The sequence below is a fragment of the Bubalus kerabau genome, chromosome 16 (genome assembly GCF_029407905.1).
Source record: "Bubalus kerabau isolate K-KA32 ecotype Philippines breed swamp buffalo chromosome 16, PCC_UOA_SB_1v2, whole genome shotgun sequence".
In the NCBI taxonomy this organism is placed as follows: domain Eukaryota; kingdom Metazoa; phylum Chordata; class Mammalia; order Artiodactyla; family Bovidae; genus Bubalus; species Bubalus kerabau.
The window spans coordinates 5,688,138-5,704,399 of NC_073639.1; the positions used below are offsets into that span (position 1 = coordinate 5,688,138).

General features: G+C 39.7%; 1 protein-coding gene across 1 annotated transcript in view; it reads left to right on the forward strand.

Annotated features, from left to right (window-relative positions):
- The first annotated feature begins 2,350 nt into the window (after positions 1 to 2,350).
- TLL1 (tolloid like 1) overlaps positions 2,351 to 16,262 on the forward strand; it is a 253,615-nt gene continuing 239,703 nt past the window's right edge. Inside the window, exon 1 of the mRNA XM_055550796.1 lies at positions 2,351 to 2,519. Within this exon, the coding sequence (XP_055406771.1) occupies positions 2,351 to 2,519 (169 nt within the window). The remainder of the gene's footprint in view (positions 2,520 to 16,262) is intronic.

Here is a 16,262-nt window from a genome sequence, read left to right on the forward strand (position 1 = left end):
CCATTAAAAAGAATACATTTGAATCAGTTCTAATGAGGTGGATGAAACTGAAGCCTATCATACAGAGTGAAGTAAGCCAGAAAGAAAAACACCAATACAGTATACTAACGCATATATATGGAATTTAGAAAGATGGTAACAATAACCCTGTGTACGAGACAGCAAAAGAGACACTGATGTATAGAACAGTCTTTTGGACTCTGTGGGAGAGGGAGAGGGTGGGAAGATCTGGGAGAATGGCATTGAAACATGTAAAATATCATGTATGAAACGAGTTGCCAGTCCAGGTTCGATGCACGATACTGGATGCTTGGGGCTGGTGCACTGGGACGACCCAGAGGGATGGTATGGGGAGGGAGGAGGGAGGAGGGTTCAGGATGGGGAACACAGGTATACCTGTGGCGGATTCATTTCGATATTTGGCAAAACTAATACAATATTGTAAAGTTTAAAAATAATATAAAATTAAAAAAAAATAAAATAGGGATAATAATTATACCCTACAGATTATGCTATTTAATAAAATCTATTATTACAACTTTTATTGGTAGTAATCCTAGAATTTTCTGGTAAATAACTTATTTTTAACATTTTATGTTTTTATTTTGTTTTATTTTATTTTTTATTTATAGCTGACATTCACTTTCATAAGAGATTGTTCTTCTGAGTGTTTATAGTATTTAAATCTTTACTTGTCATTTCAATAAAACTTGCACACTGTAATTCTTATAGCTCTTTACAGAGAAACATGAGTCACCTATAAAGCACATTAAGATTGGGTTTACTTATTCCCTAACTCTATTCTCCTATAAAAGATTTTTTTGTTTGTTTCTTAGATTTTAGTGTTAATTACTGCTTTCTATTTTTCCGCTTAAAATTTCAAAATGTAGGAATTATAAATTTATACAACTCAAAATGTAAAGAATACAAAATTTTAAAAGAGAAATTAAAATTTCAATCATTAGTGTAACTTTTAAAAATTGCAGTGTAAAGGTGCTACTTTTTTCATTTTAAGTGGATAAAAATGTTCTTAATTGTAGTAAGCACCATTTCAGACTAAAGAAAATGTTGGCTAGAATATATAAATAAATTTTATTCTAAAATGTAAAGTATTCATCCCAGCATACATATAAGATAATAGTATATCACTTGAAGGAGAAACAAATGTCATAGTTATATTTACTTCAGTTCACCAGTTGTATAATGCTTTCTTTGTGTATCATTTCAACTTCTTTTTTTAACACATGACATTTCATAGTTTTCATGGTGACAAAATCAGTTTATGGTATAAAGTCATAAAATTTGGAGCAATGGGAGGAAGCTTTGAAATCTTCTAAAATTCTAAATTAGTGTTTTTTAATCTTTATTTTTCAGGGAGTTTTACAAAATTACTAATGTCAGACTCCAGATGCATTAAATTAGAATCTCTGTGTATTTGGCATGAATAGTCCTAGTTTTCAAAAGCTCCCCTGGTGATTCAACCAAGATGTCAGTGTCAGAATCATCCATCTGTTTTTGTGTTTTGGCTTTTGGCAACATTTAGAAAGGAAACAGAAGTGCTCTAGATCTTGGTGAAGTCATAGAGCTATTGGCCTTCAGAATTGAAAAAGAATCTTGGTCTCCTCTTAAACAAGCTCTTTTCCCACTCCCCCACATTACTTCCCTTTGGTTACTCCAGGTTGTTTTTCTTAATGAGTTTGTGTGGTCCCCAAACCCTTGGCAGAGACCTATCATGTGTAGTTGGGCCTTGCCTTGATAGATGAGTCTCACGGGTATTATGCATTTGTATTTTCTGCAGCACTGGGGAGTGAGTGAAGGTATTAGCTTAGCCTCTATATACCTGAACTGAATTGGTCAAGCTGCTCCATAAATAGAAATATCTGTGGCTAGGAAAAAGTGCAGTGCACTTTAAGTTGGTTACTCTAAATTTTATGTACTACATGTTTATTATACTATGTTTGATTTTATTCAGTAATAATGTACTTTATGTGTAATAGACTAGTTTTAATTATGGGACATATAAGTTTAAAGATGGTACAATAAAAATAAATGTTTAAAATAATTGTACATATTTTATATTAATTCTTATGATTGTTTTCTCATTTATAAACAATAATTCATATACTATCCACAGTTAATTGGCTTTCTATGTATTTCAGAATTTTTTTAAATATGGAGTTACAATATAGTCATGCTATTAAAGCTACTTTCCAAATGAATCACAATGTAGAAAATCTGTTTATAAACCTTTTATGATATATCCTTTGGAAAAATATAGTTTATTCTAGGTTTTCATCACTATTTTTTGCTGTGGTGGAATGGTACAGTCTTAAGTGACATGTGACCCAACATGGATGCAGGGATAGTGCCTATGAAGGCCTTGTTTAAAACACTCTGGGATACTATTGTGCTTCTTTACTTCCAGACTGACCATTCCTCTAAGCAGTGTTGGGGCAATGCCTCAGCTGCTCCACCCCTTGAAGAATTCCAAGAATCACTTGGAATTCTCATGATGGGAGGTCAGAGTCAGTGACTTCCTAACAGAGACAGCTAAATCACTTCAGTGATTTTGGGCTGTATGAAGTCAGCCATATTAAAGATTATTTAATATGTGGTGGTGTTTGTCATCATCATACCTCAAAATCTTGCCTTTGACCTGAAATAAAACTTTAGACGTGTTTCTCAAGTATTAATTCTTATGTCTTTTTGCTGAAAGCATTATACAAAGATATAATGTGTTTGTTTGTTTTTTTTTCCCTTGGATCATCCATTGATATTTTTCATTCCATGAAAACACTACTTTAAGGAAATTGGAGTTACTTTGGAAATGTCCATCATTGGTAGTTTAGAGAAACTTAGAAAGTAAAAATTTTTGTGGACTTTAAAGCTGATAATAAATGTACTCGTAAATACATAAGTGCTTATTTTGTTTAGTCATGAAGTTGTGTCCAACTCTGTGACCCCATGGACTGCAGGATGCTAGGCTACCCTATCCTTCACTATTGCCTAGAGTTTGGTTAAACCCATGTCCACTGAGTCAGTGATGCTATCTAAACTTCTCATCCACTGCTGCCACCTTCTCTGCTTGCCCTTAGTCTTTCCCAGCATCAAGGTCTTTTCCAGTGAGTCGTCTCTTCACATCACATGGCATAAGTATTGGAAATTCAGTTTCAGATCTGTCCTTCCAGTAAATATTCAGGATTGGTTTCCTTTAGGATTAACTGGTTTGATCTCCTTGCTATCCGAGGAACTCGCCAGCACAATTGAAAGCATCAGTTCTTCAGTGCTCAGCCTTCTGTATTGTCCAACTGTCACATCCATACATGACTACTGGAAATGCCATTACTTTCACTATACGGAACTTTGGTGCCAAAGTGATGTCTCTTCTTTTTAATATGATGTCTAGGTTTGTCACAATTTTCTTCCAAGGAGCAAGCATATTTTACTATTGTGGCTGCAGTCACCGTCCATGGTGGTTTTTGGACCCCAAGTATATAAAGTCTGTCACTGTTTCCACTTTTTCCCCATCTGTTAGCCATGGAATGATGGGACTGGTTGCTGTGAGCTTCATTTTTTGAATGTTGAGTTCTAAGCCCACTTTGTCACTCTCCTCTTTCACCTTCATTAAGAGGTTCTTTAGTTTCTCTTTGCTTTCTGCCATTGCTGCTGCTGCTAAGTTGCTTCAGTCATGTCTGACTGTGTGCGACCCCATAGATGGCAGCCCACCAGGTTCCCCCGTCCCTGGTATTCTCCAGGCAAGAACACTGGAGGGGGTTGCTATTTCCTTCTCCAGTGCGTGAAAGTGAAAAGTGAAACTGAAGTCACTCAGTCATGTCCAACTCTTCACGACCCATGGACTGCAGCCTACCAGGCTCCTCTGTCCATGGGCAAGAGTACTGGAGTGGGGTGCCATCGCCTTCTCCTTTCTGCCATTAGGGTGGTGTTATCTGCATATCTGAGGTTATTGATATTGATATTTCTACTGTCAATCTTGATTCCAGCTTGTGGATCATCCAGCCCAGGTTTCACATGATGTACTCTGCATACAAGTTAAATAAGCTGAATGAAAATATACAGACTTGATGTACTCCTTTCCCAATTTTGAACCTGTCTGTTGTTGTATGTCTTCTTCTAACTATTGCTTCTTGTCCTGCATACAGGTTACAGGTTTCTCAGAAGACAAGTAAAGTGGTCTGGTATTTCCATTTTTTTAAGAATTTTCCACAGTTTGTTGTGATCCACACAGCCAAAGCCTTTAGCATAGTCAAAGAAACAGAAGTAGATTTTTTTTTTAATTCCATTGCTGTTTCTATTATCAGACAGATGTTGGTAATTTGATCACTGTCAATTTGTTCCTCTGTCTTTTCTAAATCCAGCTTTTACATTTGGAAGTTCTTGGTTCACTTAATGTTGAAGCCTAGCTTGAAAGATTTTGAACATTTCCTTGCTAACATGTTAAATGAATGCACTTTGGCAGTGAACATTCTTTGGCTTTGTCCTGCGTGGTATAGGAATGAAAACTGACCTTTACCAGTCTTGTGGCCACTGCTGACTTTTCCAAATTTGCTGGCATATTTGGTGCAGCAATTTAACAACATCATCTTTTAGGATTTGAAATAGCTCAGCTAGAATTCCATCAACTCCACTAGCTTTGTTTGTAGTAATGCTTCCTAAGGCTCACTTAAATTTGCACTCCAGGTTGTCTGGATCTAGGTGAGTGACCACATCATTGATTATCTGGGTCACTAAGGCCTTTTTTTATATAGTTTTTTTCTGTGTATTCTTGTCACCTTTTCTAATCTCTTCTATTTTAATGGTCAAACCTGGAAAATTTCTGTCTTTGAGAAAAGTTTTAATTTTCTTGTAATTTGAACATTATTGTTGAGCATTGTTGTTCAGGAGAGACACTTAAGTGATGTTACTTGATGGACATGGGTTTGGGTAGACTCCAGGAGTTGGTGATGGACAGGGAGGCCTGGCGTGCTGCAGTTCATGGGGTGGCAAAGAGTTGGACACAACTGAGAGACTGAACTGAACTGAACTTCATGAAATATCAACCATGTAGGAATTCCCAAAGATATCTGAGTAAATTGTATCAGAAAACACTTGATGTGTACAAATGGGTAATATGAATAGTAAAAATACTGTTCATTTTTGATAAATTACAGGAGACCTGGATTGGATTTTACATTTAGGACAAAATAAAGAAGTGACCTGGATTGGATTTTACATTTAGGACAAAATAAAGAAGTTGTATTATGATGCTTCTTTGTTTTATTATTCAGTCACTCAGCCATGTCAGAATCTCTGTGACCCCATGGACTGCATGGAGTACACCAGGCTTCCCAGACCTTCACCATCTCCCAGAGCTTGCACAAACTTATTCATTAAGTCAGCAATGTCATCCAACCATAGCATCCTCTGTCATCTCTTCTCCTCCTGCCTTCAATCTTGCCCAGCATCAGAGTCTTTTCTAATGAATTGAGTCATTGCATTAGTTGGCCAAAATATTGGAGCTTCAGCTTCAGCATCAGTCCTTCTAATGAATATTCAGGACTGATTTCCTTTAGAATTGATAGGCTTGATCTCCTTGCAGTCCAAGGCACTCTCAAGAGTTTTCTTCAACACCACAGTTCAAAAACATCAATTCTTCAGCATTAAGCCTTCTTTATGGTCCAAGTCTCACATCCATACATGACTACTGGAAAAACCATCGCTTTGACTAGATGGATCAATGTCAGCAAAGCAGTGTCTTTGCTTTTTAATACACTATCTAGGTTTGCTACAGCTTTTCTTCCAAGGAGCAAGCATCTTTTAATTCATTGCTGCAGTCATCATCTGCAGTGATTTTAGAGCCCGGGAAAATAAAGTCTCCCACTGTTTCCATTGTTTCCCCATCTATTTGCAATGAAGTGATAGGACCAGATGCCATGACCTTAGATTTTAAAGTGTTGAGTTTTAAGCCAACTTTTTCACTCTCCTCTTTCACTTTTAGCAACAGCCTTTCTAGTTCTTCAAATTTTCTGTGATTAGGGTGGTGTCATTTGTGTATCTGAGGTTACTGATATTTCTCCTGGCAATCTTGATTCCAGCTTGTGCCTAGCATTTTGCATGATGTATTCTTTATAGAAATTAAATAAGCAGAGTGACAATATACAGCCTTGACATTCTCCTTTCCCAGTTGGAAACAGTTGTCCTATGTCTGGTTCTAACTGTTGCTTCCTGACCTGCATACAGTTTTATCAAGAGGTAGGTAAGGTGGTCTGGTATTCCCATCACTTTAAGAATTTTCCACAGTTTGTTGTGATCCACACAGTCAAAGGCTTTGGTGTAGTCAATAAAACAAAAATAGATGCTTTTCTGGAACTCTCTTGCTTGTTCTATGATCCATCATATGTTGGCAATTTGATCTCTGCTTTCTATGTCTTTCCTAAATCCAGATTGAACATCTGGAAGTTCATGATTCACGTACTGTTGAAGCCTGACTTTTTGAATTTTGAATATTACTTTGCTAGCATGTAAGATGAGTGCAATGTGTGGTAGTTTGAACATTCTTTGGCATTGCATTTCTTTGGGATTGGAATGAAAACTGACCATTTCCAGTCCTGTGGCCACTGCTGAGTTTTCCAAATTTGCTGGCATATTGAGCGCAGCACTTTCAAGGCATCATCTTCTAGGATTTGATAGCTCGACTGGAATTCCATCACCTCCACTAGCTTTGTTCACAGTAATGCTTCCTAAGGCCCACTTGACTTCGGACACAAGGATGTCTGGCTCTAGGTGAGTAATCACACCATTGTTGTTATCTGTGTCATTATGATCATTTTTGTATAGCTCTTCTGTGTATTCTGGCCACCTCTTCTTATCTTCTGCTTCTGTTGCTCCATACCATTTCTGTCCTTTATTGTGCCCAGCTTTGCATGAAATGTTCCCTTGGTAGCTCTAATTTTCTTGAAGAGATCTCTAGTCTTTCCCATTCTATTGTTTTCCTCTTTCTTTGTGCTGATCACCGAGGAAGGCTTTTTTATCTCTCCTTTTCTGAACTCTTCATTCAAATCGGTATATCTTTCCATTTCTCCTTTGCCTTTAGCTTCTCTTCTATCCTCAGGTATTTGTAAGACTTCCTCAGACAATCATTTTGCCTTTTTCATTTGTTTTTCTTGGGGACAGTCTTGATCACTATCTCCTGTATGATGGTACGAACCTCTGTCCATAGTTCTTCAGGCACTCTATTAGATCTAATCCCTAGAATCTATTTCTCACTTCCACTGTATAATCATAAGGAATTTGATTTAGGTCATACCTGAATTGCCTAGTGGTTTTCTCTTCTTTCTTCATTTTAAGTCTGAATTTTGCAGTAAGGATTTCATGATCTGAACCACAGTCAGCTCCTTGTCTTGTTTTGGCTGACTGTATGGAGCTTCTCCATCATCGGCTGCAAAGAATATAATCAATCTGGTTTTGATATTGACCATCTGGTGATGCCCATGAGTAGAATCTTTTCTTGTGTTGTTGGAAGAGGATGTTTGCTATAACCAGTGTTTTTTCTTAGCAAAATTCTGTTAGCCTTTCCCCTTCCTCATTTTGTATTCCAAGGCCCAATTTGCCTGTTACTCCAGGGATCTCTTGACTTCCTACTTTTCATTCCAGTCCCCTATAATGTAAAGGACATATTTTTGGTTTTAATTCTAGAAGGTCTTGTAGGTGTTCATAGAACTGTTCAACTTCAGATTCTTCAGCATTATTGGTTGGGTCATAAATTTGGATTACTCTGATATTGAATGGTTTGCCCTGGGAACAAACAGAGATCATTCTGTCATTTTGTGATTGCACCCAAGTACTGCATTTTGGACTCTTTTGTTTACTATGAGGGCTACTCAATTTCTTCTAAGGGATTCTTGCCCACAGTAGTAGATGTAGTGGTCATCTGAATTAAGCTAGCCCAGTCCAGTCCATTTTAGATTACTATTTCCTAAATCATTAATGTTCTGTCTTGACATCTCCTGTTTGACCACTTCAAATTTACCTTGGTTCATGGACCTAACATTCCAAGTTCCTATGCCATATTGTTGTTTACAGCATTGGACTTTACTTCCATCACCAGTCACATCCACCACTGCACATTGATTTTGCTTTGGCTCCATCTCTTCATTCTTTCTGGAGTTATTTCTTCTCTCTTCTCCAGTAGAATATTGGGCACCTACCGACCTGGAGAGTTCATCTTTCAGTGTCATATGCTTTTGCCTTTTCATACTGTTCATGGGGCTCTCCAGGCAAGAATACTGAAGTGGTTTTCCATTGCTTGTCTAACGGACTACGTTCTGTCAGAACTCTCCACCATGACCCGTCCACCTTGGGTGGCCCTACATTGCATGGCTCATAGTTTCATTGTGTTTGACAAGGCTCTGGTTCATGTGATCAGTTTGATTAGTTTTCTGTGATTGTGGTTTTTCATTCTGTCTACCCTCTGTTGGATAAGTGCCTACTCACCCCTCAAACTGAGTGAGGAACCCTTGCAGGCAAGCAGGCAGGCAGTGGCAGGCATGCGTGCGCCCAGCCAGACACTACATGGGTACCCCCTCATTATATAGAAGAAACAACAAAGTTCTATGGTAAGTAAAGATTCAAATTGTTTTCGAGTTTTCTGTCTGAATGCTTACATCTAAGTCTGATAAACACATTTGAACTGATATCAAAAATTAATGTTGTATGTATTGCTACTTTCCTTCATTGAATCCAATCTATAACATATTAAAATAGTGAGAACTGGAAAGGTCATGGTACCTAAATCAAAAAGACCCAGGTGTATCTTAAGTTTCCCATAATAAGTTTAACAGAATCATTTAAGTTCTGTGAGCATCAGATCTGATTCCCTGCCCTACCGACCCTCCTAGCTTATTGTAAGGAACAAATGAGATTAAATATGTAAAAGTACTATGTTAACTGTAACAGACTGTAGAAAATCTGTTACTCTTTGGGCAAGATTTAGAGCAAAATATTTAAAATAATTTGGGTATTTTATCTAGCAACTTTAGAGAAGGTTGTCTTCCTTATATAATTTTTATTAAAAAAGCAGTAGAAGAGACTTCCCTGGTGGTCTATTGGTTAAGACTCTGCATTTCCAGTTCAGGAGGTGCAAGTTCCATCTCTGGTTTGGGAACTAAGATCTCCTATGCCATGCGATATGCCTAAGAAATAAAACTATGAAAAAAGTAGTAAATCACACAGTAATTAATATATAGTGGGCTGAAATACATAGAATAACAGCATCAAAATATTTACAAAAAGCAGCTTTAGCTGCCACGGCATATCCTAGAATCAGACTGCCTTTGTCAGCCCTCCATTCTCTCTCTCTCCCCTGTTTTAACTGCTCCATTTCTATCTCTTTATTTCTCCACTGTTTTCTCTCCTAACTTCCAAGGTTGATACTTTCCTCTTTGTCTCTTGATCTCAAGTTTTGTACTCTGTGGACCCTCTTTGTCAGTATTACGTCATGTGGACATCCTGGTAGGTTTTGTAGAAAGCCTTTGAGCACCTTTCCTTTGGTGTTCTGTTGATGACAGAGGACAAGATGGTTGGATGGCATCACTGACTCAATGGACACAAGTTTGAGCAAACTCTGGGAGATCAGAAGGACGGGAAGCCTGGCGTGCTGCCACCCATGGGGTCACAAAGAGTCGGACACGACTGGGCGACTGAACAACAGCAACCACAAGTAATACAAGATGGAGTTCTCAGCTCTGAACCAGAGAAAAGAGAGAAGTCTTTTGCTCCTGTGAGTAACAAAACCAGTCAGCCTTGCATCAACTGACACAGTTCTGTGCTTTGAAACTCTTTAGTTGTATCTGTCTCTACCATTTACAACGAAGAAAAATTTACTGAATCACACCAGGTTTAGAATGAAAACTCAGAGAAGCACAGAACCAGAAAGGTAATGCATAAAAAATAAAGTAAGCCGAATGTGGGGAAAATTACAGAGAAACCTGAATTGTATAAACAAGATAGCAGTCAAAGGTGAATTTTTCAGTTGGTGATGAGTTCTGAAGACTCTTAGATTAGAGAAAGACAGAGAGCTTATCAATTATACCAGGGCTGCTGTGGCTTGTCAGGGCTGATTTCAGGAAAGCTGACTGGAGATCTGAAAGCTGGGGAGGGTGCACACCAAGAACACTGAAAGGGAGAAAAAAGCTGTATTGCTCTTCATCCTGTTCATGATGATCTTACTGTTCACACTGTCCTCTTGGCTGAACCCAGGGTAGGCAAGGCACAAGCTAAGAGGCCTGAAGAAGACACAAAGAGCCATAGGAACTGCAGGCAGATTTATTTTCTTCTGGCTGGCACGGCAGCTGTAGCAGCAGACATGATACAACATAAATGCACATGACCTCTCTCCTGGCTGACGCACCAGCCATAGCAGTATTCGTGCTGTATTCTCTCCTCTCATGACTAATCCCACGGACATAGCCATGATGCAGGAGCTCATATATATGTGTACCTCACACAACCCATGACCCAGTGAGTACCTCAGGATGCGCATGTGCACTGCTATAAAGATCTCAGCTGTTACATAGTCATTATTTATAAAATGTGGGACAAGACAGCCTGAACACGCCATCTTGGCCAATTTGCTCTCTCCTCACACTCCACCCCTTCAGGGTCTCTCACCTCACATTTTATGCTCAGTCCATCTTCTGAGATATTCCCTTGGCAAGTAACACTGACCTTTGGGTTTACATCTTGCAACAGCAGTAGCTACAACAAACTGTTCCAAACAGTTCCATTCCCAAACACAGCAAAACTCAGCGCCAGGTATCATGTGGAACTCATCTTGCAGTCCTTGCCCTCACAGAGCTAGAAGAGCCACCCACTGCATGTGGAGTGCCTTTGTCTTCCATGGCCAAGTCCAGCCCATCATCTGTCCTTGTGAGATTGCAGGAAAGCCTCCACAGGGGCAACTCCACTCGTGTGGAATTTTATTAAGGACCCTCAAAACCCCTCACAATCTCTGGGCCCACCCCTTCAGGAAGGAGACTTTGTGGCATTCACAGTTCATCGACATGTTTACACTTTTCTAAATCTGAGGACACAGCCTTTACAGTACACTGTCTCCATCATAGGGCAGGCTTTACAGTACACTGTTCTACTAGATCTACATCATAGGACACCACACAAGTCACCCCACATTTGCATCTGTGTCACCTGGATGGGGCCTTTACCAGCTCGGGCTCCCTTTTGGGTCTTCACACTTCCAAAATAGCATCTCACATGCTGTCCCTGTACTTCTCTCCATAAAGACTTGCAAAACCTCCACAGGCACTGGGTCCACCCCTGTGTCCCAAAGTCACAAAAGCCAAGCTGCTAAGGGTTCTCCATTTGTTTGCCCAAACTGCTTACCAAGTTGACCAACTCTGCCTGAGTATGTGGTCAATACGTTGTGATCTCACACTGGGGGCCCCTTGAGGATGTCCCCCCGGGCCACAAACTGTTGATGCTTCACTTTCTGCTGCACAATGGACCTCACTGCCAAGCAGGAACCCACAGTCTCATAACGTTCATCATTTCCATCACTTACTGCCTTGCTGTCAGAGATGCTGGGTTCATCAGGGTCACAGGGCTCTTGTTCTAATGCCAATATACATTATTCTAGTTCTTCCAAGTGTCTCTGCGCATTGAACACTGTGCTGCATCACAGAGAGCACTATCCATATTCACCTTCAAGGCAGTCAGGGTAATCCACCCCGTGGTGCCAAGGGAAGTCCGTGCCTCCTCATTTGGCAAATGGTAACTCATGGCCTGTAATGCCCTTTCATGCTATCCAGTGACCTGTCCACTACCTCCCAGTTTCCCATCAGAGCCCACACTGAGAGGATCATGGCCACGTGGTACCACATGCTATATGTTGGCCACTGGCTTCCTCCATCCAGTGGAGCCTCAGGCTCCTCCACCCACTGGGTATCCTGCTGACTACACCAGTTGTTATCACTCTTCATCCTGTTCACAGCACCAGTTGTCTGGCTGTTCACACTGTCTGCACTGTTCACTGAATCCAGGGTAGGCAAGGCCCAAGCTAATAGGCTGGAAACAGAGGAGAGGAGCCAGAGGAACTGCAGACACATTTATTCTCTTCTGGCTGGCACAGCAGCTGTAACAGCAGACATAAGCATAACACCACGTCACTCCACACAACCTCTGTCCTGGGTGAGCAGCAGCCATAACAGTGTTCTCTCCTGGCTGACACTGCAGCCAAAGCAGTATTCATGCTGTATTCCCTCTCATGGCTGACTCAATGGGTATAGCCATGACACAGCAGTAATGCCACCGCTTTCTTAGGTGGAACTCTTATATATGTGTACCTCACATAGTCCTTGACCAAGTGAGTACCTTGTGACATGCTTCTATAAACAATCTCAGCTGTTACATTATTTACAATTACAAAACATGGGCTGAGAGAGCCTGAACACAACATTTTAGCCAGTTTGCTCTCTCCCCACAAAAGCCAAAAATGAATGGGTAGCAGGAGGTAAGGAACTCATTTATCTTGGCATTTATAGTTTAAACATCATAAATTTAAGAAGAGTATCTGTTTTAAAACTATTTAAACTTATTACCATCAAATATTTTTGTGATTCTTTGTTATTGGCTGTCTCTGAAGCCTGCAACTGAAAGAATAGTTTAAAAAGCTCAATATTTGCATGAACATTGTTTACCATTCTGTAATTACCTTGAAGCAGAAAACTGGATTGCTTTTTCTCCCTTGTTCTCTTTTCTTCATTTCCTATAGTCATCCTTTTCTTTCCCTATCTTGATCTTCCTCTTTCTTCCATTGTTTCTGCTTCAGTTCTCCCACCCCAAGATTTTAGAATAATTTCTTTTTTAAAAGATTTATTTATTTGTCTTTTTTTTGGCTGAGCTGGGTCTTTGTTGCTGCACACAGGCTTTCTTTAGTTGTGGTGAATGGGGTCTGCTCTCTAGTTGCACGGGCTTCTCATTGTGATGCTCCTCTTGTTGTGAAGTACAGGCTCTAGGGAGTGCAGGCTTCTGTAGTTGCAGGATGCAGGCTCAGTAGCTGTAGCCTGAGGGCTCTAGAGTGCTGGCTCAGTAGTTGTGGTGCATAGACCAGTTGCCCCATGGCATATGGGATCTTCCTGGACTGGGGGTTGAACTCATGTCTCTTGCATTGTGTTGCATTGCAAGGCGAATTCTTAACCACCAGACTACCAGGGAAGCCCCTAGAATGATTCTTTTTAGATTTGTAAGTCATCATTGGACAATGGGCCATCTCACAAGTATTTTTCTCAAACCTATCAACCATGGTGGTGGTGGCTTTAGTTGCTAAGTCGTGTCCAACTCTTGCAACCCAGTGGACTGTGGCTTACCAGGCTTCTCTGCCCATGGAATTTCCCAGGCAAGAATACCGGAGTGCATTGCCATTTCTTTTTCAGAGGATCTTCCTGACCCAGGGATGAAACCTGCATCTCCTGCATTGCAGGTAGAGTCTTTACTGCTAAAGTCATCAGGGGAACTATAAACTCAAAGGAGATTACTGTGCCACAGTGAATTTTTCAATGTTTCCTATTGCATAAAGAAATTAATGTTGGCAAAGACAAAACAGTTTAGGAAGCAGAGCATTACTTCACTAATCTGGGCTATTTGTTAGTATTGTCTTATGATTTTCAGAATTTATATCTATGTAAAAACTGGAAATTGTGGAATGTGATCTTTAGACAGAGGCTGATCTTCTCTAAGGGTAGCCAGCACAGGATTTGAGGACTGACCTCTGGTTAACTGACATTCAATTGACATTCCTTCTTTTGCCTGATTTTCTTCATTCGAAAGATTCTCTAGCTACTGTAGTGTACCTCTGTCTCTCAGGTAGGAATATCATCAGCTAACTTGTCTTTGAATAAGTTACAAAGAAGAGTATCTTCTGAGCAGAATAATTACACAAAGAGACCTTTGCTTTCAAGTGTGACTACCCGTGGTGCCATGACAGAGTCAGGAACTGGAAGCCAGACCCCGAGAACCCCGAGCCAGATCGCTGAACTGACCGACTCTGTTATTTCACTAACTTTGCAATATTGGAACCTTATGGCTTATACAATTGAGAAGCTACAGTTTTCAACTCTTATTAAATCGTATAAGGCTTTATTTCCGGAGAAGGCAATGGCAACCCACCCAGTACTCTTGCCTGGAAAATCCCATGGACGGAGGGGCCTGGTAGGCTGCAGTCCATGGGGTCGCTAGGAGTGGGACACGACTGAGCGACTTCACTTTCACTTTTCACTTTCAGGCATTGGAGAAGGAAATGGCAACCCACTCCAGTGTTCTTGCCTGGAGAATCCTAGGGATGGAGAGCCTGGTGGGCTGCCATCTATGGGGTTGCACAGAGTCGGATAGACTGAGGCGACTTAGCAGCAGCAGCAGCAAGGCTTTATTTCATATAGATGAATGGAGAATACTAGGTTCATGCTATTCTTTTTAAAATCAATTCCAGATTCTTTATCAAAATAAAAAGTCATAGCTCTGATCATTGACTATTCATGTTTGACATTACAGTTTTGAAATGCAAATTTGATGTTATATTACTTTTTGAGAATGGTGGTTCAGATGATAAAGAATCTGCCTGCAATCCAGGAGACCTGGGTTCTATCTCTGGGTTGGCAAGATCCCTTGGAAAAGGGAATGGGTACCCACTCCTGTATTTTTGCATGGAGAATCCCATGGACAGAGGAGCTTGGTGGTCTACAGTCCATAGAGTCGCAAAGAATCAGACATGACTAAGCAACTAAGCACACACAGAGCAGAACTCTACTGAAGCTACCTTTAAAAGTTAAAAAAATAAAAAACAAGTATTCAAAAATCTCAATTGTAAACTTTTGCTACTATGAAGGAAGCCATGGTTTTTTGGTAAGTAGATATTAAAATCAAATGAAGGATATTTGCTTACTCTTTCACAAATTTTTACATTCCTTTTATTCCTTAGACTGTGTTTTATAGAAATAGTGAATATGTGTTTCTTAGCCGAGCAAGGACCTTTAAGCAAGTTTAAAGTAAAACTAAAATTAAAATGATGAAGATTATCTCTAGCATGTGTTAACTGTGTTTAATTCCCTTTAAAACTGGCAACTAGCTAGCTTTTTTTTTTCTTTGCTGTAGCTATTGCATTGGTAGTCTTAGACTAAATGACAACATCATCGTTTTTAATAAAACGAATTAATAAAATGTAAGAGGATTAAGCATTTTAGATTCTGGCTTCTATGTTTAATATAAAAGTATTGGTTTGAAGCCAATACATGCTAATTTATTGGCACTTTGCTTAAAGTAATGTAGAAGATTACCTCCTCTGAAATTGTTCAACTGGGGCAATCATTCTCAGTCAAAGAGCAATTTTGTTCCCAGGGAAATTTGACAATATCTGGAAATATTTTTGGTTGTCACAGTTGGAGAGGTGGGTTGCTATAGGCATCTAAGGAATAGAAGGCAGAGATGCTGCTAACTATTGTACCAGGCATAGGACAGCCCCCAACAAAGGAATAACAAGTCCAAAGTTTCAACAGTGTCAAGGTTGAGAAACATGAATCTAGGAGTGTTTATACTTTGTCTCTCTCCTTATTGCTTTCCTTTTTCCTTTTCCTTATTTCTTTTTCCATTCCTTTTACTTAATAGGTATTTGTAGCTTGGTGGAGAATGGTAAGTGTCTGTCTGTGTTGTACTAAATGTAATCTTTTAATAATTATTTCCTAAGTTGTGGCTTGTACAGAGTGAACAGGGGGTCAGGAGATCTGTACTTGGTTGTATGAACTTGGACATGTCACCTACATTCTTTCATTTCTTTAACAGTCAGAACTGAATGAGATCTAAGGTTTCTTCTAGCCCAACAAAGTCCAAATAGTTTGACTAAATCATTTATTCAACCTCACATAAGCACCGCCTTGTGTCAAATGGAGCCCTAAGTGCTGTGAGTGAACTGATACAGAAGACCAGAAGATATAGTTTCGGGAGAAGGGAAGCAGACACGTTTTTAAAAAATTTGGATGTGTTGTTTCTGGTTCTTCTGCACCACAATTCACAACTTTAACAATGAAACAGAAGATCAGGCACAAAGTAAGGCAAGTATAGTGGGAGAGAGGAGACCCTTCTCCCTCCATCAAGTTGCTTTGGAAATAATTTAGAATTTTAATAACTCCTTTGGGGCACTGGACTTGGGTAATGAAAACAGCTGATTTAATTCATAAATGCAGGCAAGCCAAATGCCCTGTCAG